Source organism: Gekko japonicus, unplaced genomic scaffold, assembly GCF_001447785.1.
Source record: "Gekko japonicus isolate JY-2015 unplaced genomic scaffold, Gekko_japonicus_V1.1 scaffold135, whole genome shotgun sequence".
In the NCBI taxonomy this organism is placed as follows: Eukaryota; Metazoa; Chordata; class Lepidosauria; order Squamata; family Gekkonidae; genus Gekko; species Gekko japonicus.
Genome location: NW_015175359.1, coordinates 1365618 through 1391830, shown reverse-complemented (window position 1 = coordinate 1391830; position 26213 = coordinate 1365618). Strand labels below are relative to the sequence as shown.

Genomic DNA, 26213 nt, shown 5'->3' with positions numbered 1-26213 from the left:
GAGAAATAGCCTCTGTAATGGTTCTAATTGTGCATCCCAAATGTAAGAGGAAGTTTTTGGAGGATTCCAACTAACCAATCTGTTTGTAGAGCCTTCTTGTGAACCGAGGCATACATTTAAACTAGCAGCTTACATTAGAAATAATGCTGTTATAAAAATAGCTTTAATGTCACAATAGGAGCCTATTAGAGAACACTAAGGCTTCCCCCCCAGGTATTTGTTAAATAGGTTCATGTAATTAGAGGATGGTTGGACAACTTGCATCACAGACGCACAGGTATTGCAATGGGTAATGGAGATATGTGCTAGGGATGCCAGCTTTCAGGTGTGATCTGGGGATCCCCTGGAATTACAGCTCATCTCCAGATAGGGTTGCCAGCCTTCTAGTGTTGGCTGGAGATCTCCTGGGATTACAAATGATCTCCAGGCAACAGCGGTCTCTTCACCTACATAAAATGGCTGCTCTGGAAAGTGGACTCTATGGCATTATACCCCATTGAAGTTTCCTCTCCCCAAACCCCACTGTTCTTAGGCTCCAACCTGGAACTGGGAACCCTATGGCTTTCCACCCCTTGCTGGTTGCCAGGGGGAACCTGGCAACCTTTTTGCGACATTTGTGGAATGGAGAAAGGTGAGCTTCTAGGTGTCTGGGAGTGGCAAAACTGTGTTGGGGTGCTGGTGCACAAAACTGTGTTGGGGTGCTGGTGCACAATATTTCAGAGGCCAGCTCAGAGGATTTCTGCTTCAGCTCACAAACAATGGAGAATGGGGGCACCTTCTTCTGGGGCCCATAGAATTGGACCCCCTGGTCCAATTTTTTTGAAACTTGGGGGGGGGGTTGAGGAGAGGCACCAACAGCTATGCTGCAAATTTGGTGCCTCTACCTCAAAAAACAGCCCCCCCAAGACCCAGATACACTTGGTTCAATTCTTCATTATAGCCTATGGGGCCCATTAACTATAATGGGCCCCATAGGCTATAACTGAGTGAGAAAAAAACAGGTTTTTTGCACACCCCTATTATGCTTTTCAGTAAGATTTGTAAGCTGCCCTGAATCACAGGGAAAAGCGGGATATAAATATTTGAATAAGTAGTTTGGGCAGGTTGATACCATTTAAGCAACTTCCTGTTTGTTAGGTTAGGCAGGGTTCTGACAGTGATTGTTCCACCTCTGTTATACTTGACCTGTAATGCTGGTTCTCATATTTCACTTGGGGGAAAAAACCCAAAGTAGACTGCAATTGTCCCCCCGCCCCCAAGTGCTGGTATGTTTTCTAAGGTTTAGCAGAGGGTGACAGTCCAAGGCCAGGTCTACAAATATAGTGGACTGGGGTGGGTAGACCAGTTCTCTGGAGAACAGGTCCACCAATATAGTGGACCAGGGTTGATAGACCTGTTCTCTGGAGACCAGGTCTACAAATATAGTGGCAAGGGGTGGGTAGACCTGTTCTCTGGAGGCCTGGTCTACCCTTGTAGAGGACAACATTTTGTGTAATGAAATTTGACTTGATTCTGTTTTCTCTTACAATGTTTAAATTATTCTTACAATTTAGTTTAAATATAGTCTAAAAGAAGTCATTCTGAGACTTTTACAACATTGTGGAAATAATCTTCTAAAAATAATTCATGCAATAGTCAAATGTAGACTTGCTCACAACTTTAATGCTACTGGGTCACGAGGTAGAATTTCCGCTCACAACACTGTGGAGCTTAGAGGGAAGATCAGGGCAACCTCACCCCTACACTTGGATGGTCCACAGGAACCTGCAGGCCTGGTGGAGGGGACTCCAGCGGTGGACAGCCCCCCCCCCCGCCCGCACCACTGAGGCAGGCAATCCAATCGGGCTGTATGGAAGGAAACAAGAGTGAGGCCATGCCTGGAAATGCATCAGCAGTGACCTCAGAGCCAGGCAGGCCTGGTACAGGCTTTAAAGGAGAAGTAGGGATCAGTTAGGGATGCCAGCCTCCAGATGGGATCTGGGGATCCTCTGGAATTACAGCTGTAACTCTGTGGGTTTCCAGACTACACAGATCCATTCATTTCCCTGAAGAAAACAGATGCTTTGGAGGGTCTAGGGTTGCCTGGTCAACCTGGCCACCGGTGTGTGTGGGGGGGTTGGGTTGCAGATCCAGGTTGGGAAACGCCTATAGAGTTGGGGACAGGGACCTCAGTGGGGTACTATACCACAGAGTCCACCCTCCAAAGCATCCACTTTCTCCAGGGGAACTGATCTCTGTAGTCGGAAGATGAGCTGTAATTCCAAGGGATCCCCAGGTCCCACCTGGAGGCTGGCATCCCTAGTGGACTCTATGGTGTTGTACCTCACTGAGGTCCCTGTCCTCCCCAAGCTCCATTCCCAAATCTCCAGGAGTTTCCAACCTAGATCTGGCAACCCTCCCACCCTCTCCTGCTGGGGGTGGGGACCTGGCAACCCTAGACTCAGTAGACAGGAGGAGGAGACTAGCGGTGGCTTGGGCCTTCTGGGACCTGAGGAGAGCAGCCTCTTAAAGCTGCAGGAGAAAGAAGGACCCAGCCAGGGCTGCCATTGGCCCAGATTCCCTTCATTCACTATGGGCCTGCCCCTAGGGATCCCAAGTCCCCCCGCCCCAGAGGCCTGTTCCCTGGCGCCACCGGATCGGGCCCCGGGGGGAACTCCACCCAGATGTGCATGTCACCCGGAAGTGACGCGACCACGCCGGGCACGCCGGGGGCGGGGCCATGGCCATCCAAGGGAAAACTCTATGGTTTCCCCTTGTATGGCCGTGCCCCCCCCCCCAGCGTGCCTGGCGTCCTTCCGTCACTTCTGGGTGACGTGCGTGTGGCGCACGTGCGTGCACCAGACACCGGCCGGGAGCCCCCTGCTCCCGGTGAAGATCAACTTGGCAACCCTACCTGCCCCTGAAGCAGGAGCATTGGGGGATCCTGGGGTCAGCCCACCCGCAGACAATCCTTTATTCGGCCAGCCCTGGCAGAGCTGGGGAGGAATAGGGTCTGGCTGAGAGGGAGAGAGGGACCGGGGTGACCTAGACCCTTCCTCCCTCTCTGAGGCTTAGCTAAAGCCAGGCAAAGAATACAGTGCTGGCGCTAGTAGCCCTGGTTTCCATCCCGCCACTGTGAGAGCCTGACACCTGGGTATAGGGGGTCTTTGTATAAGAGCTACTGCTCTGTTTTTTAATGCAGTTGTAAAGCTTACCCCTACGAAAAGTATCATATTGTCTTCCACATTCTGAACACAACACATGATACAAATGCCTCAAAACAAGCTTGAAGTGCATTTTTTATTTTATTTTATTATTTATTTATTATTATATTTCTACCCCGCCCTCCCCGCAAACGGGCTCAGGGCGGCTTACAAAAAGGGCACCATGTGCCAATATAAAGCAGTAAAACACATAAAACAACCATTATCAGAATAAAGTGCTCAGCGATATTATTGAGCATTCAATCAGAGCAAGATGGTAGCCTGTAGATGAAGCTCCGAGCACTGAGGCTTGATCTTATAATGGGCCATCCCAATAACCCATGTTCCCGTAAGGTAGTTGGTGGTGGTGGTGGCGGCTCCTAATTAAAAGCCTGGCGGAAGAGCTCCGTCTTACAGGCCCTGTGGAACTGTGAGAGGTCCCGCAGGGCCCTGATCTCCTCTGGGAGCTCATTTCATCAGGTAGGAGCCACCACTGAGAAGGCCCTGGCCCTGGTTGCCACAAGCCTGGCCTCCATGGGGCCTGGAATCATTAATCGCTGTTGGGCCCCCGACCGTAGTGCTCTCTGGGGTATGCATCTTGAAACATCTCATGGACGCTTAGACCTCTGTTCTTGCTAGTCTTTTTTGCTAAGCCACTGCCTGCTGCTAACTAGGGAAGCTAGTAAAAAAATGATATCAGCACTTAAGTTAGAACAACTGCATGTACCCTCTAAGATTTCTTGGATGAAAATGGGGATACTTTTTTTACACCCCTCCCCCAATTCTTGCACCAGTGATTACCGCCTGATTGAGCCCACGCTCCCCATAGGCAGGGAATAAGTGGCCGATTTATTACATGATTGATGAGTGTTTTAAAACAAATGAATTTTTTTTAAAAAACCCAGTGATGGTGGGTGGGGGTGCAGTACAAGCAGAGAGGACTCTGCACTCTGCACTGTACTCAGAGGTTGCTTTCACGGAGGATTTTCCCCATTTGAGCCTCCTGACTCGTGTTTCTTCCCCACTTTGCCCGTGACGCCATCCTGTATTTGTGCACATATTGAGAACAAACCTCAAAACCCCTTGCCTGATCTTAAACCTGTAAAAAAAAAAAGCCCTTTTGTTTCCTCAGCAGGACGCTATTTGGCATGAGCAGTTTCTTGTGTCTGAAAGGGAAAGAATGCATTGTGTTTAAATGAAAGGAAAGGCTCCTTCACTCTCTTCCATCCTCTGCATTTTGGTTCAGTGCTTGAAAAGGGGGGCGAGAGCACCTGGTACTACTAAACTGCAGGCCTAATCATGGCATTTTAATGGTGGCAGCAACCACAGATTGGACGCATTGATGCTGTAATGTCTAGCTGGGTCGTGTTGGAGGCAATAAAAGAGACCTTTAGTAGTCGTAGATTTCCCAGGCTGTATGGCCACGGTCTTGGCCAAGACCACGGCCATACAGCCCGGAAAATCTACAACAACTAGTGAACTCCAGCCGTGAAAACCTTCGACAACATACTAAAAGAGACCTGTTGTTGAAACTACCACAGTCTCCTATGTGCTGGCTACAGAGCAGGATTACTGGAGCATCCCTACCCACACCAGCAAGGTGTCTTAGCCATGGGGCATCTAGGCAGCTGCCTTGGGCTGACTGGGTCTTGGCCCTCCCCTGATGGAGGGGGGAAGAAGAAGAGCCTCTGGGTCACGAGCAGGTGGGCAGCAGCTGGCCATCTTGGTGGTGACATGCCCACCTGCCCCCACCAAGGCTTGAGCAAGCAGGTGATGGCTGGCTGGCATGGACAGCTGTCCACACGCTCCCATCTGAATTACACGGGGCAGGGGTTGCCCGTTTGAGCCTGGGGTGGCTTGGCTGGAGTGGTGGCTGTGATTCTTGAGCCCCGTTGTGGATTTTTGCCCAGGGCCCGAGAATCACAAATTCTCTGCATGTTTTCCATTACTGGAGAAAGGAAAGAGGCCAGACAATGAAATAAAGCCAAAATGTTTGGCTACCTGCCCCATTTCCCCAGTAATCATTCTGGTATCTCTGAGAAAGAGAAGACATCCTTCCTGTAATGGAGGGAAACTGGAAACACACAGCCATCGCAAAACGTCACGGAAGTGGAGGGAGAGATCCTCCTTTAAAGTTTCAGCACAGATGGTGGGTGGCTTAGAAGGAGTCTAATGTTGGGACTGTAATCTTGTTAACTCTAAGTATGCCCAGGCGTACACACCTGCACTCATGTGCATTTTGTTCACTGCTACTGCAGAAACAGACAGATGGTCACTGATCTCACGGCACTCTCTCTGCCCATCTGCCTGTATTACAGTGGACAAATTCCCTGAGATCACATCTGCATAAGCTACTTTCCAAGGCTCAGGAGCTCTCTTTTAGAGCTCCTTGCCTTGAGCTTCTCAGTACCCATCTTCCTATCCATGCTGGTCTCCCATCTGTCTGCAAGGCAGTTTGCTGCCAGCGGGGGGAGCACCATCTGCACACGGTGCAGGTTCTCCTTCACCAGCTCATACTTCTTGTTTCTAGAGAAAATTCCTGCTATAGTCCCTGAGCTCTGGCAAGCTTGTAAGCATTGCCTTGCCAGAGGAGACCATGAATTCATGTAGTCTAGAGTTCAGCCTGTAATAGTAGCTCATTGGATGTCTCTGGAAGCTAAATGCTTGGACATGCCTTCTCATGCTGCCTTGTTCATGGAGGTTCCATTTGCTTATTTGTTTATTTGTTCAACTCCCTGCCAAAGCAGGCTCAGGGCAGCTTACATCAAGTGTTAAAAACATGTAAAAACAGTGCAAATATAAAACATCATAATTAATCCTAACAATGATAAACAATCATAAGGTGCTAGAACCAGGGGTCATTTCGTAGAAAAAGAGCTGCAGGAGCTCATTAGCATAACTTATTAGCATATGCCACACCCCCTGACATCACCGGAAGTGTGCACCAGCCCCTCTGACAGGCAGAAGCACCTGGGATCCATTCTTTCCCCCCTCTCCCTTCCCTTCGCCTCCAAGTCGGGCGAAGGAAAAGGGGAGGGGGAGGATCTCAGGCACTTCTGCCTGACAGAGGTGCTGGCGTGCCCACAGCCAGCCTGGGTGAATTATAGAATCATAGACTCATAGAGTGGGAAGGGATCTCCAGGGTCATCTAGTCCAACCCCCTGCACAATGCAGGAAATTCACCAATACCCCCCACACACCCCAGTGACCCCTGTTCCATGCCCAGAATATGATAAAAAAAAAAACCCTCCAGGATCACTGCGGGCCAAACTGGCATGGAGAAAAATTGCTTCCTGGCCTGGCCCCAAAGTGGCGATCAGCATTTCCCTGGACATGTAAGAAAGGGCCAGGAGAACTGAGAACTGATGTAACCCTTCCTGCTCTACCTCTCATGATTTGCCTACGTTCACACAATCAGCAACGCCACTCGGACATCACACGCAAGAGGTGGAATTTGCCCCTACGAGTCCAAGGCTACCACCCCGGGGCTCAGGGAGGCGGGGAACGTTTGCCCCCCCCCACAGTTGCCCAACTGATGGCTTGTGGGAGCAGGGGGCGGGGCGTATGTACCCGCCCCCTGGGCTCCTGACTGGCGGAGCGGTGCTCTGTTGCGCTCCGGCAGGAACCGAGGCCTGGCTAGAACAATGTAGATGGCACTAGTAGTATTGCAGTAGCTGTCCCAACAGGCCATGACTAATAGATGTTAGATGAAATCTCTCCTTGGCATGGGGTGCTCTTGAGATAGCTTGTATCTTTTTTAAAAAAGATAGCATTTGCACTGCAAATGACACACTGCTGTGTTAGCAGTTGCGGTTCTCAGTGATAACTGTGTACCATATTCATGGAAGATGGTGGAGGTGCTCTGACCCATTGGGGTAACTACCAGAGGAAAAACTTTCTTTTTGCTGAAAAGTGACTTGTTTTTAGGTTTTCAGAGACTGATGGCCCAGAATTCCAGCATTATGAATATACATCCTCCAGGGAAAAGGGGGTAGGGAGAGAATAAAAGTGTGGACAGGGAAGGGAGGAATCAATCGTGAGCCCAGGGAACAACACCACATATCCAATAAAAGACTAGTGGTTAGTAATCCAATCTCAATATTGGATTACTGTGATGTGTTCTACTTGGGGCTGTCTTTTCAAGAGCGTCCAACGCTGTGGAACTGGTCTGGAATGCAGTAGGCAGGCTCTTAATTGATGCCCTTCAATAGGGACAACAGAACACTGATCCTTAAAGGACTTAACTGGGTAGCAATTAATTTCTGAGCTCAATTCAAAGTCCTGCTTTGACCTTAAAAGCCCATCCCACTGGCCTGGGTCCTGCATATCTGAAGGACCATCTTTTCTGGTATGTTTTCTTCCTGTACTTGGAGATCAGCTGAGGATTCTGTGTTCTCTCGCTTGGACTCTAAAGTAAGGCAGGAGGTTACAAGGACTACTGTGTGTGTGTGTGTTTACACCCTGCTTGTGAAACTCCCTATGACACGAGGTGAAATTGGACTCCCCCTCCCCTCCAGCTCTTCAGGACATTTGTCCTCTTATTTTTTATTTGTTCTTCAGAATTTCTGGCTTCTAAATCGGTTGGATTTTTACAGGAAGATTTTTCAGCTTTTGTAGAACAGAAGTTTGTTAATTGTTTTGTTTCAGAGTGAATTTCATGCATTTTATTCTTTGGTAAGTTGCTGTAAGATTCCATTGTGTTTGCTGGTGAGTAACAAATTTTTAGGGGGGGGGGGAGCCACAGTAGGACATGTACTGTCCTCACAGCAAAACAGAGGGTGGCTTACTTGTGAATCTGAAAGACGCTGCTTTGGACCATAGAGCACCCATTGTGCATTTCCCCTGCAAAACCACTATCATTTGGCGGTGCTCAATATGTGTGAAGCAGTTTAGAGCATTCATATTGTTATTTATATAAAGCTATTAATATTGTGATTTCCCATAACAGCTTCGAAATATACAGCTGGCAAAACTTATAAATCTGATATTTCCCCCCCAGAAGTGGTTGGGTCCTCTGCATCTAGTGTATCTCATTTACAGTTGCTGGCACATTATGCCTGTGGCACTAACCGGGATCTATTTTTACATTTTTGCAGAGGAGAACTATAATGATTTCCTATGGGAGGATCCTAGAGCATCGTACAAATAACTGGAACCAATTTCTGGCCTATCCTTTTGTTTCCTTTTTTAACATACAGTATCTTGGCTGCACATGAACACCCATTTTATCTTGTTGAGATCAGCTTTATAGTAACTCAAAGCAAAACCTCTTTCTCAGTGTAGCCAAGATTGAGTTTACAATGCAGAGAAAGTTGGATTCCCCCACGGAAAGCTGGGAAACTTAGATGTGGTCGTTATGTACATAGTTGCCATTCATTGCAGTGATAATCGGGTGTGATGGTTCTGATTTGCTCTCTACCTGGATAACCTGTGTCCTCCTACGCAGGCTCTTTGGGTCTAAAATAATCTTGGATTGAAGTTACAGAGGAGATTGGGGGCAAAATTCTGCTTAATTTAAAAAGAAAATTAAAAGTTCTGGAAATTTTAGCTGGTGTATGATTGTGACAATTTGTAGGCAAGCAAATCAGAATGTTCATAATCAACGGCACACATGCTTCAGATCTGATCCAGTTATATTTCTGCTTAAGGAAAAACTGTGTTGTTTTCATGTATGCTATATTTCCTTAGGGAGTGGAGGAAGAAAACCCAACAGAGAAGGTCAGCATTAAAACCTTTAATGATACAGCAGAGGCCAAAATGGCTGCGTTCTTGTGGGGAGCACCCTGAGTGGGGTACCGCTTTACACTATGGCAATGGAAAGATTCTCCGTGAGGTTCAGAGGCTACCTTTTAGATGGATTTGTCTTTTTAATATCTCATAATAGCGATAGCTATTAACTCAAATTGGTCACCCACTGAGCTTTTCATTTCTTAAAGGAAGGAGGTTTTGTGCTGTTGGCAGCTAGCACACAGACCCACTTAACGGTGACCTTTGTTACTCACTGTGGAGAATCACTGAACCAAGCAGTGGTCCTGAGGAATAACATTATGTGGTTTGAAGGGGAGGGGGGGTAGATTCCTGTTCTCTAAAAAACAAACTCCACTCCCCATAGACAGGGTTGCCAACCTCCAGGTGGCACCTGGAGATCTCCTGCTATTGCACTTGAACATAAGAACATAAGAGACGCCAATGTTGGATCAGGCCAAAGGCCCATCCAGTCCAACACTCTGTGTCACACAGTGGCCAGAAATACCAGTGCCATCAGGAGGTCCAGCAGTGGGGCCAGGACATTAGAAGCCCTCCCACTGTTGACCCCCCCCCAAGCACCAAGAAGACAGAGCATCACTTGCCCCAGAGTCCCTATCTATACCTTGTGGCTAATAGCCACTGATGGACCTCTGCTCCATATGCTTATCTAATTCCCTTTTGAAGCCGTCCATGCTTGTAGCACCCACCACTTCCTGTGGCAGTGAATTCCATGTGTTAATCACTCTTTGGGTGAAGAAGTACTTCCTTTTATCCGTTCTAACCCTGACCGCTCTGCAGTTTCATGGAGTGCCCACGAGTTCTTGTATTGTGATTTCCAAACAACGATGATCAGTTTCCCCTGGAGAAAATGGCAGCTTCGGAGGGTGGCGTCTATGGCATTATCCCCTGCTGAGGTCCCTTCCCCCCCCCAAACCCCCCCCCCCCCAGGCCCCCCCCCCCCCCCCAAATCTCCATGTATTTCCCAACCCAGAACTGGCCACCTATCCATAGAGGAAGTAGTAGTAGAGGAAGTAGAGGAAATGTGGGCTAGCTTCACATTTTTTAGGAAATACACACTGGAAATGGAATTCCAGTCCCAGGGAAGTGGGATTAGTGGATGGAGTCAGGATGGATCACAGGTTGGAGCCTTATGTGAGTGTAGTATGAATCAGGAAATAATTATTAGTGGATCAAAGTGCTGAGTTCATGAGGTGGAAATTCAGTGCTCTTTATTCACCATGTTGGGGGGGGGTGGTACTGTGCACAGGCAACTACAATACTTGATGACTGGCAAACCTATTTTTGGCCTGTGTGTGTCTTCAGAAGAGTGGTGAAGAACAGCCGTAAGAGTTAGACTGCAGCTTGGGAGACTCTTCCCCCCCCCAACAAAATCGTTTATTGAAGATAATGTAAGAATAGCTTGACATTCAAAAAAGAACATTTTTTGCCCAAATCCAAACAGTTAAACATTTAAACATTTAAACAATGGTTACAATTATGTTGTCAACACAGTAAGCATGGTACGTTAAAATATTCAACCATATAACATTATTTGTTATTTGGCTTTGAAAATATTTTCCCATTCGAAGGTATCAATTGTGATTTTGTCTAGCTTGGGAGACTCTTGTTCAAATTTATTATTGTTATTATTGCCCTTTATTATTGTTATTATTTACGATTTTACTGTTTTATCTGGTTTTATGGATGGGCTTATGCCCCTTGTAAGCCACCCTGAGCCCGCTTGCGGGGAGGGCGGGGTAAAAATGCCTAAATAAAAATAAAATAAAATAAAAAAAATTCCCACGTGGCCATAAAACTCGGTAGATGTGAAACGTGTGCTGCCTTGAGGCAGTGGAATGAAAAGGATAGATATAAAAGTTCTGAAATAAACATAGGTTCCTTGACAGCTCAGAAACTTTGTCTACAGAGTTCAGTGGCACCCTAATGTGGAAATCTTCCCAGCCAGGGGTCATTTCATAGAAAAAGAGGTGCAGGAGCTCATTAGCATAACTCATTAGAATAACTTATTTGCATATGCCACACACCCTGACATCACCGGAAGTGTGTCAGAAGGCAACACCCACTGCTCAGGCTCCACTGGACTGTTTTGGATTGCTATTGGGGGGGGGGATGTGCAGATCTGTCCTTGCAGAGGAGGGAGAGCTTGTACCTGAATAAAACTTGGTCTTAACGGTGCCACTGGACTGTTTTGGACCAGGGGGAGCTTTGCAACTTACCTGGCTGCTTCTTGCTCTGACTGAGGGCTGCTGGGAGCAGGGGGTGGGGCTTGCTGCATGTGTCCGCCCCCTGGGCTCTTTACTGCCGGAGCTCTGCTCCTGTGCGCTCCTGCAAGAAATGACCCCTGGTTCTATCAATATTTTAAAGATACAATTCTAGTCTGTGCCTTAGCTTCTGAAATATCCTTTTTTCTGAAAAAGGAAAATTATACTTGTATGATGCTTATGAGAGGATAATGCATATTGGGGTGGGTATGAATTGGTTCACAAACATAAGATCATGATGACTTTTGGCTGATTCTTGGTTCACAAACTGAAGAGCCACCATGAACTTCCATGGATTTTAAGGCAGTTTGTGGTGGTTCATGAAAAGCAGAAAGCAGGGGTTTAAATGGCTCCTGTTTTCTGCTCTTCACAAAAAACAGCTGAGCAGCAGGGAGCAGAAAGCAGGGGTTTAAATGGTTCAGAGCCATTTAGACCCCTGCTTTCTGCTCCCCACTGCTTTTTGCAGGGAGAACCCCTGCTTTCTAGTCCCTGCCACTTTTCAAGGGGAAACCCTTGGTTTCTGCTCCCTGCAAAAAGCAGTGGGGAGCATAAAGCAGGGATCACAAACCACTATGAACAAGTTTGGTTCACAAACCAATCTCCTGGTTTGTGGTTTGGCAACAAACCCCGAAACAAAACAAACCCAAAAATGCAGTCCATCCCTAATGCTTATATATGGTAGTGAAATAAACCAACTGTGCAACCCTTCCTTCTGCAAGTGTTAACCATCTTATATGTTAATGTTCTGATACCTTCTGGTTTGTAGGCATCAGAGGTGGAAAAACAACTGTCTACGCAGGTTCATGTCCTCCAAGAGGACTTCAGGGAGAAGAAATCATCGACCAGCCAGCATATAGTACGACTTGAGAGTCTTCAAGCTGAGGTGAGTCCACTTTCCCAAAGGGACTGGAAATGGCAATGCCATTGGTGCAGGCAAGGGCCAGTTAATGCATTCAGGTGAGTCAAATGGTTAAGCCCTTCCTGGAATGTACCACATCAGGCTGCAGGGGTAGCATTACAGGTCTGAATGCTTCCCTGCACATTCCCTCACCTCCAGTGGTAGGGTCCAAAAAAAGTGTTGCAACTTGATTGTGCTAAATCAAATGGGCCTCATGAATTGCCTTTTTGAGTTTGAGGTCTAGAATTGGAATTCTGGTCCATTTGACAAAATTGTCAGGTTATGTACTTCAGTATTTGTGTTTCTAGATCTCACGGCTGAGGAAGAAAAATGTACCAAAAGGTAGTATTTGCTGAAAGCAAAGAAACCAGAAGCTGGGTAGAAATGAATGGTAGTGGGAAGTGAAAATTGTATACTTCATTCAGCTCTGTTCTTTTTGGCCTCATTTACATGGGAGGCCCTGAATTCTGATCCAGACTCCCTATAAACCCTGTGTCTATTCCTTCTGTGGTCCCTTCTTCCATCCAGCTAAGCACTGTTGCAAAACCTTCAGTGTGCCCATAATAAATGAAGCAGAGAAGTAATAGGTTCAATCTGTGGATTTTATGCCCCTATTCTCATAGCACTGTTTGAGTTGCATAGAATTCTGTCCCTACGTTTCTCTGCCCCATGGTGGATGGACATCTTGGGCAGGTCCCATTTGCTAGTAATTCCCAAGAACTTATTTGTATCCCACCTAGCCGGAGCAAACTGGCTCAAGATAAAATAGATAAAATAGATAAAACGATAAAATAGATAAAACAATAAATACATTAAAATTGTCAAAATTCACAAAACCCAGCAATTTGCATATATGTTAACTTAAAGACAGTAAGCCAGGCTGTGAAAACACTGCATGTATATTTTGAAATTCGGTGTGTTTTAGTGACAGGAGTGAGATACTGTGTGTGAGAGAGACAACTGAAACACACAGATTTGTGTCTCATAATGCAGTTTCTGAATTGTAGAAAAGTCACATTTTCAGAAATTATTTCACACAGAACGCCATCAGACTCTATGGAGAAGAAGATAGCTGGCTCATAAAGCTTGATAATTATCCTAGCATTGTTTCTTAATGAGAAATGAGAGAACCATTCATGCCAAACTGTGTGTTACTTTGGGGATCTTTGAGTGGATCTCTGAACATGTGCTTGAATAGTAAAAAGCAGCTGCAAGGGGGTGGGCTTTAGATCAGGGGCACAGCACTGGGGAGGGTCAGCTCTTCTGCCCACTATTGCCATTTCTGCAATAGAATCCCCACCCCCAACTACTATTAGCCTCAGTAGGGAATAATACAAGTACTTATATCTCTCCTCCCCTCCCCTAACAGCTCATATACCCCCTTTAGAAAGGGGCAGTTTGGAGGAACAATGGCAGAGGGTTAATACTCCTATCCCAGTGCCATATTAAAATACATGTCCAAAGGTCTGATTTCAGATTGTCAACGTTGTGTATAGTTTGATCCATATTCTTGAATGGAGATAATTTACCTTTGGAACAAAAGGGTATGTTGTGGCCTTTTTAGGTTTTGGTTAAAAAAAAAACCACGCCCATTTTTTCTCTCATCTAGAGCTAAACATAAAATACTTTATTTTCTCTACTAGCATGTAACCCTTTCCTCACTTCTTTGAGCAGTGAGGAGTTCCAGGGGCAGTGCTTCTCTGGATTGGTTCTGATTTACAAGAGAAAGCACTGGGGATGCTTGGCATTTTGTAAGATTTGCTTTACTGACCAATGTTCAAGTAGAGAATGGATGGAGACAAAGGGGCACCTCTGCAGGGCAGGAGATTCACTGTCCTCTATCAGATTTCCAGAGAGAATGAGTCTGCATCCCCAGAGCGCTTGAGCCAACTCACAGCTGTATCTGTTTGCTTCTTTCTCTTTTCTCTCCTAGACTGTTTTTTTCTTCACATGTAGACAGTTGGGAGGAGGGAGTTAACCTCTTCTTGGCCCTGATCGGTCCTTGGAAAGAGCTATCTTCTAAAGCTTTAAGCCCATTAAGGAAATATCTACATTATCCTTTTTTTCCCCTTCTTGCCTAGGCCCTGGCTCTGCTGGGGCATGCCACTTTAGGTCAAGCCCATTGGACAGAACCATAATAGAAGGAGAGATTACAAGAGGATCAGACAGTGCAGCAAATCTCCCTCTATTTTTTCTGGTTGGTTCTGCCTTTGCTTACCAGGCTGGACTCAGCTACCAAATACATTTGTGTGTGTGTTTTCACCCAGTGATGCCAACACTGATGGTATCAACTGAAATCCTAAATGCAAATAACAGTTAAAATAGTAAAATTATAATAAGTAAAATAGAAGGCACTAGCATACACCATTATCTCCATATAAGCTTGGGAAAGTTGCCTGCTGGCAGCCCTACAAAGTAAAGTTGTGACTAAAAAGAAAGTTATCCACAGCTTTGCTTGTAAGAAAGATGTTTAGAAAGAATGGAGCTCAGCTCAAGTTTTCATTTGCGCACAAATGAACATGTGGAGGTGATACTTGGACATGGTGAGCAGGGGGGACGGGTCCACACTGTCCCAGGACTCTGGGTGCAGCTGAGCTAGCTATACACTAAAGCAACCAATAAGAAGCAAATGAGCTGCTGTTTGTTATGTCCAGGTGATCTGGAAATGACTGTGGCTTGGATTTGACAAGCACTTTTGCTCAGTCTCGCTCAATTCTCTTCCCGCTCACAGCTCGGACCCCACATGCCTTTTGTCCATCTGGAACCCATAATCCTTTTTATGTTAAAAGGGGCCCCTTGTTGCTGTTTTGCCAGCTGGAAAGCTGGTAGGATCCAACCCTGTGTCATTGATTCCTCAGGGAAAAGTTGACTAGCACTTCATTGAAGAGGAGTTTATTTACATCATAAATTACATCCACCTTTCTCACTCAGACTCAAAGCAGACTGCACAGTTTAAAATATTGTGTTAAGAACAATATACTCCACGCAACAAACAATGCAGTAGATATGGACTGTAGAATTAGAGTACATGTGTTGAAACATACAATAAAGGAAGATTACAAGATTGGAGAACAATGCAATGAAACACTGTATGAAGAACAACAAACAATGTAATAAAGCTGGATCACAAAATCAGAGAATAATGCAGTAGAAACAAAAATATATAGTGAGATAATCTAGTCTAGCACTAGTACTAGTTCCATGTGTAAAACACATGCTTCACATACGGAAAGTCAAGGGTTCAATTGCTGGCATCTCTAGTTAAAAAGAGATTTCAAGCTGTAGAACTGGAATACTTTTACCCTGGAGAACCCCTGTTGGCCAGAGTGGACTGTTAAAGCTCCATATGTTCACTGTCAGTCGTAAATAACAAGGGCTTCTTTACACATGGCTTTTTTTTTTTTTACTGGAGTTACTTTTCTCAGCCAAGTTTCAACCCTGAAGGAGTGTCTGAAGGAGTGGGGGTGAAGTTTCAATTTTAGAAGATGGATTGTTGCCTTAAAGTATGTACGTCAATTTCTTGTTTCCCCCACCAACTGTGACTTGTCCCATTTTTCCCCCCTTTCCCTGTTCCCTCTTCCCTCTTTACTTGATTGTGGAGCAGCAAATCCTTGAAGTAAGTACAGAAGCTTTCACTGGATTTGAAGTGCATGCCCATCGGCTCCCATTTTGCATGCCTCGCTTGTCATGCTTTTCATGTGTCTCTGGCCTTTTTGGGTCACTGACTTCCTCATAAGCCTTTGCCTTGGCTGGTGTGCAAGCGGATTTGGGGACTTTGTATGCGTACGTTGACAAGGTGTGCTTTATTTTAGCGCGTACCATGTTAGAAACATGGCATCTGTTACATCAGACGTAATGCATTGTTTGTTTGTTTGTTTGTCTTCTTACTCCATTCGTAGCCTTCCTTTCTCACTGAGACTCAAAGTGGATTAGCAGGCAGAAAAACAATTAAACCAAACAGCATAAGACATCCAATAAACAGTGCAATAAGACTAGGATTAAAGAATGTCTCAGGCATGATTTACAATAAACAATCTATTTACATTATTTATAGTCTGCCTGTCTCACTGTGACTCAAGGCAGATTACACAGAGCGAGTCAGCACAATCAACAGGATGGGGCATTCAGTAAACAGTGAAACTGGATTTGGGTTGTAGCATCAACCAGAAATTTAACAGACAGAACTGAAGCAAAGCAACTTGTTAATGTGACACATTTTATGACGCAAAATTACATGGTAGGATCCCGTTTGCATCAAACTACACACAGGAGCATAGACCGGAGTCCCTAATAATTTATCCAAGTAACTTTGTGAATCATTTTCTACAGTGCTACCCTGTTATCTGCAGAAATTAGATTACAAAGGTCGAAAACGATGCAGTGAAACCAGGATGATCTATATATTAAATAGTGCAATGGACTACAATCCTATTCCTCCATAGAAAGCACGTCCTGGACTGTTCTATTATACTGCGACTATGCTCTGCTTACAAAAATGCACTCCTGAACAAATGACCTGAAATCAGTTTTGCACATTCTGTAGAACGATAGAAGTGTGGAAGCCTTCCTAACCTCCTTAGGCAAGCTATTCCACAAGGTGGGAGTCACAACAAGAGAATGTACGTGTACAGGCATACCATCTAGCTCAGCAACCTCTCTTTTGCCAATGGTCAACTGGGTGCTTTAAGGAAATTCTGTTGTGCTTTCTTGGTGAGGCAGCTGTCCTCTGCTGCTTATACCCAGTATTTGGTCATATGGAAAATAGAGAGCCCCTCTGATTGTGGTGAGGATAACATGGGGAGAGAAGGCTGCCCCCAGCTCCTTGGTGGAAGGCCAGAATAAAGATGGATAAAAAGTTTCCTGGGATATGGAAAGATGATTATAGGAAATGAAATCCCTTCTTGGACATCTCTGATGACCAAAGAATAGTTTCTTCTTCATACAATGCAATGGAAAAGTGGAGGACTATAAAGAGTATAAACGTACTAGAGTTCACAGGCGACACAAAAAGCAATAGTATGAAGATGTGATTTTTAAATCCATCTTCCTGCTTGACCATCATTCAATTAAACAGCATTATTGGGGACTTGAAAACATTTGAAGTGACACTTGTGAAATCATACTAAGGCTTACTTACTAGAGAGCAAGATTTATGCATCTCAGTAGGACTTAAGTTCTTTAAAAAATGCTTAAAAAGGTAAAAGTAAAGATTTCCCTTGCTCGAAAGCTAGTCGAATCTGACTCTAGGGGGCGGTGCTCATCTTCGTTTCCAAGACAAAGAGCCAGCGCTGTCCGAAGACGTTTCCGTGGTCATGTGGCCGGCATGACTAAACGTCAAGGCGCATGGAACACTGTTACCTTCCCACCAAAGTGGTACCTATTTATCTACTTGCAATTTCTTGCTTCTGAACTGATAGGTTGGCAGGAGCTGGGGCCACTCCATCACACTGCACTAGGGTCTCGAATTGCTGAACGACAGACCTTCTGGTCTGCAGCTCAGCGTCTTAACCTCTGAGCCACCACAGCTGAGGATGGCACAAAAAGAATATGACACATTTAAGTTGAGCTTTATCCCTGTAGTAAAATATTTTTAAAGCTCGGAACACTTTGGACTAGTCAGCAAATTCCTGTCTGCATTTTGTATTGTGCTACCTCATATCTTTAGTGAAATGTGGCTTGGGGGGGGGGGGGGTTGAGGGGAGGAACATTGTGACCTCCGTGTCCTGAAAAGAGCTTCCGGAAAGATTATCAGAAAGTCCTGACTAATATCTGGTGACTTAGTATTTATCTAGGGAGATAGACTAGGGAGAGGTGGGGTATGAAATGGGGGGGGGGAATCCCTGCATAGGCATTGGGTAGCCTGGGAATGTTGTAAATTTCACTCCCCCCCCCACACCTTTGTTGGAAGAAAATCTGCCTGATTCTTACAGTACCTTTACTGGTGGGAGGAAAAAAATCTTATAGAAACTGAGCAGCTGGTAAAGGGGTTGTAGTAGCAATTGCCCAGAAAGTTTTAGGTCCATCATTAACATCACTTCTGGTCTTTCATACACCTGCTGTCTAAACATGGCAAAAACTTGTCTATTATTTTTAGATGATTTTATTGAAGTCTATACATGGCATTTCTTAGTGCATTACTTCTGTGTGCCTGTCCATACTGATATCCAAAGAATACTAGGGTCGTGACAGAGGCAGGCAATGGCAAACCACCTCTGAAAGGATTCTTGCCTTCAAAACAAGTTTATCTCACCACATTGTGGTGCACAATGCTGAAGAACTTCTGGCTGCCAGACAATCTTAGGATCTCCTGGCTATTCTACACACAATGCCATATGATAATTAATTAATTAATTACAGCATCACCAGGTGATTTGGTTAAAGAAATTTAGGGCTGGGTGTTATCAACATATTGATGACAATTTATTCCAAAACTATGACTGATTTCTCCTCAGGACTTATAAGACAGAGCCTTTGTTCTTCCAATCAGAATCTTTTGTAAGTGAATCTCTGCATTTGAAGGGATTGCTTCAAGGGATTGCTTCAATCACGTCCAGTGCAGAAATACAACAGACTTCCCTTTGAGATGGGTGCCCATCCATGTTTTGCGTGGGTCATTGGTTTGAGTTTGCTCCCTCTCAGGCAGGAGCTGAGCCCAGATCAGTGACTTCTGCAGAAAAAGGGATGGACTCTTGCAAGGGCAGATATACTCTAAAAGCAGGGCTATATTTGGGCAGGAACGCACAGGAACGGAGTTCCGGCTGGCTCCTGATTTGGCCACACCCATCAGGAACTCATTAGCATAATAGGCCACACCCAACAGCAGAAACTCATTAGAATTGGCTACATTAGGGGTGTGTGGCCTATCATGCAAAGGAGTTCCCGCTACAAAAAAATAACTCTGGGTTTTGACAATAAGGTAAACAGAATAAGAAGCAAAAGGTGGGTGTGGCTGGATGACCACACTTCTGGTGACATGGGGGTGTGGCCTAGTATGCTAATGTGCTGTGCTGTCAAGGTGTGGCCTAATATGCTAATGAGTGTCTGCTGTTGGGTGTGGCCTATTATGCTAATGAGTTCCTGCTGGGCTTTTTCTACAAAAAAAGCCCTGTCTAAAAGTATGCCTTTTGGGCTAAAGGAGTAAAGCCTCCCATTTTAATTTAGGGTGAAGTGTGCCTTGGCTTTCTGAGTTCTGAAAACTGCTGCTTTGGTGTCTTAATCAGCCACTATAGGCAGGCTCCAGGATTCACATATTTCTCTAGTGGTACATTTATATTCAAGTCCAGTAGTACCTTAGAGAACAGCAAGATCTTGAGGATATAAACTTAGGGAGCTTTGACTCTCAAAAGCTGATACCCCCAAATGTTGTTGATCTCTAAGGTGCTTCTGGGCTTGAATCTAGCTGTTCTATTACAGACCAATACAGTTAGAAGAAGAAGAGGAGATTGGATTTATACCCCGCCCTTCACTACCCGAAGGAATCTCAGAGTAGTTTACAAACTCCCCACAACAGAGACCCTGTGAGGTAGGTGGGGCTGAGAGAGCTCTTTCCAGAGCTGCTCTTTCAAGAACAGCTCTATCAGAACTATGACTTGCCCAAGGTCATCCAGCAGCTGCAAATGGAGGAGTGGGGAATCAAACCCAGTCTGGCCCGTAGCTAACATGGGGCCCACAGGGCCCGGCCCCCTAGTGTTTCTTCTGGGGCCCCTCCCTCCCGGGCTGCCCCCAAAGTGCTCCAATTTACCACCTGCACTATACTTTCATTTAATTAGCTGGTGGGCTCCCTGAGGCCCCCTCCCAAAGAATTCCCTAGCTACGGGGCTGAACCCAGTTCTCCCAGATTAGAGTCCGTGCACTTAACCACTACACCAAACTGGCTCTGTTATGCTCTGAAACTTCTCTAGTGGTAGTTTGGTAAGAAATTTGCTTTAGTTATTCCTGAATGATCTAGTAAGATATCTGAACATCCAGATGGCAAGGGGAAAGTGTGAACAGATGAGCTCCTTCTTTCCTTTCAAAAGCATCCTTATCAAATGTAACCCCCATCATTTGTCCTTACTCGAAGTGATGTAGTATGTGAGCATCATCCCCAGTAGAAGTAAACAAAGAATGCAAATAGAGTAATTGCCTTTTGTGGAGAAAGCAAATTGGTTACCACAGAAGTAATTATTTCAGTAAAAAAACGTGTGCAGAACTTGGGGTTACTCGGCAAAGTTAATTGGCAGTAGTCTGAGACTGACAAAATGAAGTGCTCTGTACAGTGTATAATTAAATTGTCAAATTCACTGCCATAGGATGTGATGATGGCCTCTAACCTAGATGGCTCTAAAACAAGCTATCCCCCGAGAATGTGTCCCATCCTTCCTCTAAAACTTCCTCCAAAGTAGTTTACAGCATTCCATCATAAAACATTAACATTTTAAAATAAAAAATCATGGAAGTCTACCAATGGCACGGAAATGTAGTACCTAAATGAAACTTCCACTTACGGAGAGGCAATATACCTTTGAATACCAAAGGCGGGGGGGGGGGGGGTGTCACCTTTATGGTTCTGCTTGTGAACCTCTGGAAGCAACTTGCTGGAGACAGAATTAGATGGACCTTAATTGAATCTAGCAAGGCAATTCTTACGTTTTACCTGTGCATGCACGGAGTTTCCCAGTTTCCTTCATTTGCTTAAAAGGTCCAGTGTGGAAATGATCAACCTGTGTGTTGCACAACCTTTGAATTCTGATGTGTAGCAAGGTGATCCTTTAGCAGACTGAGAGGGGCAGGGCGTCCTTTCTTGGCTTTATCTCTTGGGAATTCCAGAGAACACAGTGGTCTGACTTTTCCTCTCCTTCCCTCCCTCCCCTTTGCCTGGCAACACACATTCCAGCTCTCTAGAGTTTCCTCCCACTCCTCTCCAGGCAAGTTTCTTTTACTCTCTTCCTCTGTTCCAAGTCGTGCCAGCTTCTGCTTTCAGGTGCAGGCTCTCACCAATTTTTCCTCCATCTTTCCTAAACCTGGGAATTCATCTTCAGATCGAGAAACCTCAACTGTGGCTTATTTGGGGGTTCCTTTTCTTTCCTCCCAGATCAAGATGCTTACGGATAGGAAGCAGGAGTTAGAGCGTCGCCTCAGTGCCATGATGGAGGAAAATAATCTCCTTCAGGGAACGGTGGAGGAGCTTCAAGACCGAGTGTTAATCCTGGAACGACAAAGCCATGAGAAGGACATGCAGGTAAGGGGGACAGAAATGCAGAAGGGGCAAAGGGGGGCTTGGTGAGAAGCAAAAGGAGCTGAAAGAAAGGTTTCCAAAAGCAAGGCTATTACATCGCCATTTCAAAAACAAGGCAATATGGAGCTTCAGCTATCTGCACAGTGGGGCTCCTTGGGAACTGTAGGGTATCCTCAGCCATAAGGGAACATAATGATTGTCAATATAAACCTAGAAACGTAAAGCGTGAATTTGTCAAGAGCAAATAATTTTTTTTAGGTTTCCCTTATTTTGCTGGTGAGTGTTCAAACCCTGTCAGCGTGGGTTGTGGGAGCACAAGGCACACTTTTAATGTATAATGTGACAAAGGCCAATTGATTTATTTAAGAGTATTAAAACAAAATGATTGGATAAACAACATTATTTACTTAATCTAACAATTAAATATAATTACGTGCTATTTAGGTATCCGTATACACTCAAATAACAGCTCCTTTTCAAATTCCGAATCCTTATTTGTACGCTTGCATAGAATGGGGTTGATCAGTCTTATTCTACCATCACTTCAAGGTGGCTCTTTTGGAACTTCAAAGTTTTTCTGTCTGCCACTGTTTATTTTATCAGCTGTTCACAAACTCCTGGTCAGCTTTGGACTCTCAGCTTACCCCTTGCTTTGTTGTTTATTCAGCTCATGGGGGTCCCATTTTTTGGCTGCGTAGTCCACTGTCCGGGTTGTAGTGGTTTGCTCAATATTTTTCTTATCCTCTTCACAACTTCTTCAAAGAGTTTCCTCTTGGCCTGCAGCATCCTTTCCTCTCCTGAAATTTCCCAGCTGTCACTTTCCCTCACCAGTCGCTCACCCCTACCTCACATTCTCCTATCTCCCTAGCAACCAGAATTCCTCATCATCCTGCTTCATTCTCATCTGGCCATTCCCTGTAGAAGCTGCTCACTACACCTGTATTAGCAAAATATCGATATAATACAAGCATCCTTGTTGGGCATCTGGTGTGATCTGGGATTGGATGCAGGTTCAGCTGAGCATACATTCAGCAGCCAGCTTGGGTTTGCTGTTATATAGGTTGGTTTTCTTTAAGGGCCTTTCAAACTGTGTTCCAGGGAGGCATTGGATTTCACAGTGAGGTCAGTGATGGAAACTGGCTTTCCTGAAAGATCGCTTGCTTGTCACTGTTGATCTTCCCATTTAGCATGCAGCCAGAGGGCAGGTTTGAGCTGTAGGGTGTGTGCTCTTTGCTAAGGATCTGTGTAGCTACCGCATTAAGGTGGGCTCAGCATGAGCAGGGGAAGATGGGTGGCAGACCTGCCAGCTCTTCTTCTCTTTCCTTGGGGCTTACCCAGAAAAAGTTGGAAGTTGTGATACGTAAATCTCGATTTATCAGACATTGGTTCTCAGACAAGTTAACATCAGTTCTGTAGCTTACTGGGATGGGAAAGTTGTAGATTTGGCATTTATGCATGACTTGAAGTCATGAGAAACAGGTAGCCACACAGAGCACGGGCAAATACTGCTGTCTTTTGTAGACTGTCTCTATACCCCTCCCTTCATTTACCTCCACAGTCATGAGGGTCAGCAACTTGATGAGACTCTGGGGAGCACAGTTCATTGTGTCAGCAACATTTTTCAACATGCTCTTTCTTTAGGCTTAACAATGACATTTAAGGAACTTAAGGAAGTTTACTAGTCTGTCTTATGCTGAATTACTGATGACTAAAGAGAGAAATGCGATGGCATCTTATCTGCCAGTGATCATACTTGGCAATTTCAAAAGCTCCTAAGTCCCCCAGATGATCTACATTCTGTGCCAAGAAGAATTGGACCCTATGAGAATTATGCATGGTGCATATTTTCTATGTATATAATTTACTACTATGCACCTTTTATTCTAGTTAGGTTGTGATGGGTGTGTGTGTGAAGATTAGCAGGACCCTATTACCGCCACCCCACATCTACTGGGTACCTTAATTTTACACACTTATTAGTTCTCAGATTTCACCAGGCAATGCTCACAAACTTTGCAGACATATCTTTCCAGCCATGAGGGCTAGAAACTTGATATTAAAAAACGAAAAAACCTGAGTTTCTGGATTCTGTAGCTTGTACGTTCTGCAGCCTTTTTGTGTTTTCATTGAAATCATGGTACGCACATAGCCCTAGGCTTTAGCCACTCCAGTTTCAAAATATTTTTAACCTGCATGCATTAGGAATTGTCACTTTTACCAAGGACAAAATGACATATTTACAAGAGATGTAGGCATGGGTGCTTGACCTTATATATGTGAGAGCTGTGCAGTTTATTTATTTATAGCCCACCTTTCTCTCTGAGACTCAAGCTGGATCACAGAACACAAAACAGTGCAATCAGTCTAATGAAAACTATACAATGAGGTAGCATAAAGCAACCAGTGAACAATGTAATAAGAGCAGAATTACAGAATGAGAAAACAATACAAACTGCAAAACTGCCTAAGGGAAGGTATATTATAAACCAGAGATCTCATCATGGTGTCTGTGGGCGCCCTGCCCGGGATAGCCCAGGCAACCCCGATCTCGTCAGATCTCGGAAGCTAAGCTGGGTCGACTCTGGCAAGTACTTGGATGGGAAACCTCCTTGGAATACCAGCAGGCAGGAGGCAGGGGCAGGCTTTGTTCAGCCATCTCTCTGAATATCCTTCAAGCCCCCCAGTAGGAGTCAGTCACCAGAGGTCACCATGGCTTCCAGGTGTACACACACACACACACGCAAAAATACAAAAAAATACAAAAAAAACCCCCACAACATGGTGTTTGTGGGCAACACAGCATCCGCCAACACCTTTCCTGGTGCCTGCCACGTGATGTTAGAAAGGGAGCAAGGCCAAGTGAGGCTTGTGTCCAGCAGGGCTTCTGATTACCTATGCCAATTAAAAGGCATTCTATTAAGCAGAGCTTTTGCCTTAAACATTGAAGAATTACTGTGACAGTTATGCATACCCTTACACCCTGCCACTTTGTGATTGGCTCTTCCTCCTGCAGCAGCCATTTTGTTGTTGTGCTCACAACCGTGTATCAGAATTCTAAAGGTGTCCACAGACTCAAAAAGGGTTAAGGAATCTTGCTATAGATAATGCAGAAAGTGGAATCACAAGGGATGAGACATGCAGTAAAGCAAGGTGATCCCCATAATAATTATTACTATCCTATTTGGTTACTGTATTTACTCAAAAGGAAGATGACCCTGAATGTAAGATGACCCTCCAAAAAAGTTATAACAATTTGTTAAAATTACTAGACGTAACTGTAACTTGTATGTGCGTGTAAGATGAACCCTTTTTTAGTATATCCGGGGGGGAAACTAGCATTCAGTTTGAGTATATACTGTGTAAAGGTGCCCTCCTGGGGTGTTCTACTACAGTTCTATTATGCTCTCCTAAACATTCTGTGGATGATAAAAGTAGGGGAGCCTTCGTCTTCCTCTGGCAGGCCTTTCCACAAGGTGGGAACCACCATTGAAAGCACACTTGAACTGATATTACCCATTCGCATGGTGGCACTTTCAAAAAGCTTTGCTCAGATGAGTGACGTTGGCCTATTACGCAAGGTGTTTTGCCTTGCTTTCATCATGCATGTCCGTCAGGTTTTCTTTTTTGTTCTGCATTGGTTTCCTCTCCTTTAGCACTCAGCTCACTTTCCTATCGCTGTTTCCCCAGGTTTTCTGAGAGTGGTTTTATGCCGATTTCCCCCTTGTTTCTCTCCCAAACCGAAGGTAATTTAAAAGCACACAGATTCCCTTGGATTTCCCCTCCAGCCCTTTGCTGCCCCTAGAGGTCCTTCATTGTTTTACATTAAAAATGTTTTTACAAGTAGCATGAGTCTAGCAATGATATGGGACCATCGCTAATCTCATGCCGCTTATTAAAAAAAGAAAGAAACAACTCCCGGCTAGGCCGCCCTCTCCTACCGCCTGGTTTCAACTGGGTAGAGGGAGAAGGTAGTGGGATAGTTATGCCTATGTGGAGCCATCAGCTCCATGCACAGTAATCCCGGTGGGGCCCCGTCTCTCGCTGCCCAGTTTCAACTGGGCTGCAGGAGGATGCAGCACTGAGCTGTGCCTGTTGGAAACCATCAGCTCCCCACATGCAGAGTGAGCCCAGCTGGGCTGCCTTCTCGTGCCATCTGGTTCAAACTTGGTGGCATGAGAAGGCAGCACAGAGCTCTGCAGAATAAATACACCGAAGAAAAGGAATGGTGCATACTGTAGGCACAGAATCAGAAGTTAAGGTTAAAGGCTTGACTGCTCAGATTCTCTGGAGTAAGCTGTGCATGCGTAATAGGCCGTTGTCATGGGAGAGCATAGCAGTATTGCAGGTGGTCCTGCAGGTATGTGGGTCCATAGCCATTAAGAGATTTGCAGGTGATAACCAGTACTAAACTGAACCTTAGTAACTGGTTAGTTACTAATCAGTGGATTGTCTGCAGAATGGGTGTGATGTGCAAACTCCTAGCTTTGAGTCCAGTAGCATCTTAGAGACCAACAAGATTTTCGGGGTAAGCTTTTGAGAGTCAAAGCTCCCACCATCAGCTATGAGTTGGAATGGAGATCCCTGAGTCCTTACATCCCAGTCAAAAGGTGGGAGGGATGTTGCAAAGAAGGAACTCAAGATTCAGAGGTACAATGCACGTTTTAATCAGCTTGATTACAGCAGAGGGAAAATCCTTGGGGGCAGAAAGTTAGTATCTGTAGTGAGATAAGAATCCTGTAGTGAGATGAGAATAGGGATTCAGCCCTTGGGGGTCCATTGCTCCCTACGGCTGAACAGGGACATTGTTGGTCTCTAAGGTGCTACTGGATTCGAATCTAGTTGTTTTACTGCAGACTGACACAGCTACCCTCCGAAACAAACTCCAC

The 26213-nt window shown here is 45.2% G+C and overlaps 1 protein-coding gene across 1 annotated transcript in view; it reads left to right on the top strand.

The window, feature by feature from the left end:
* The window catches only part of CCDC64 (coiled-coil domain containing 64), a 90718-nt gene that overhangs the window by 31878 nt on the left and 32627 nt on the right, over positions 1 to 26213 (top strand). The window contains exons 3-4 of the mRNA XM_015425297.1: positions 11979 to 12095; positions 21184 to 21330. Of these exons, the coding sequence (XP_015280783.1) occupies positions 11979 to 12095; positions 21184 to 21330 (264 nt within the window). The remainder of the gene's footprint in view (positions 1 to 11978; positions 12096 to 21183; positions 21331 to 26213) is intronic.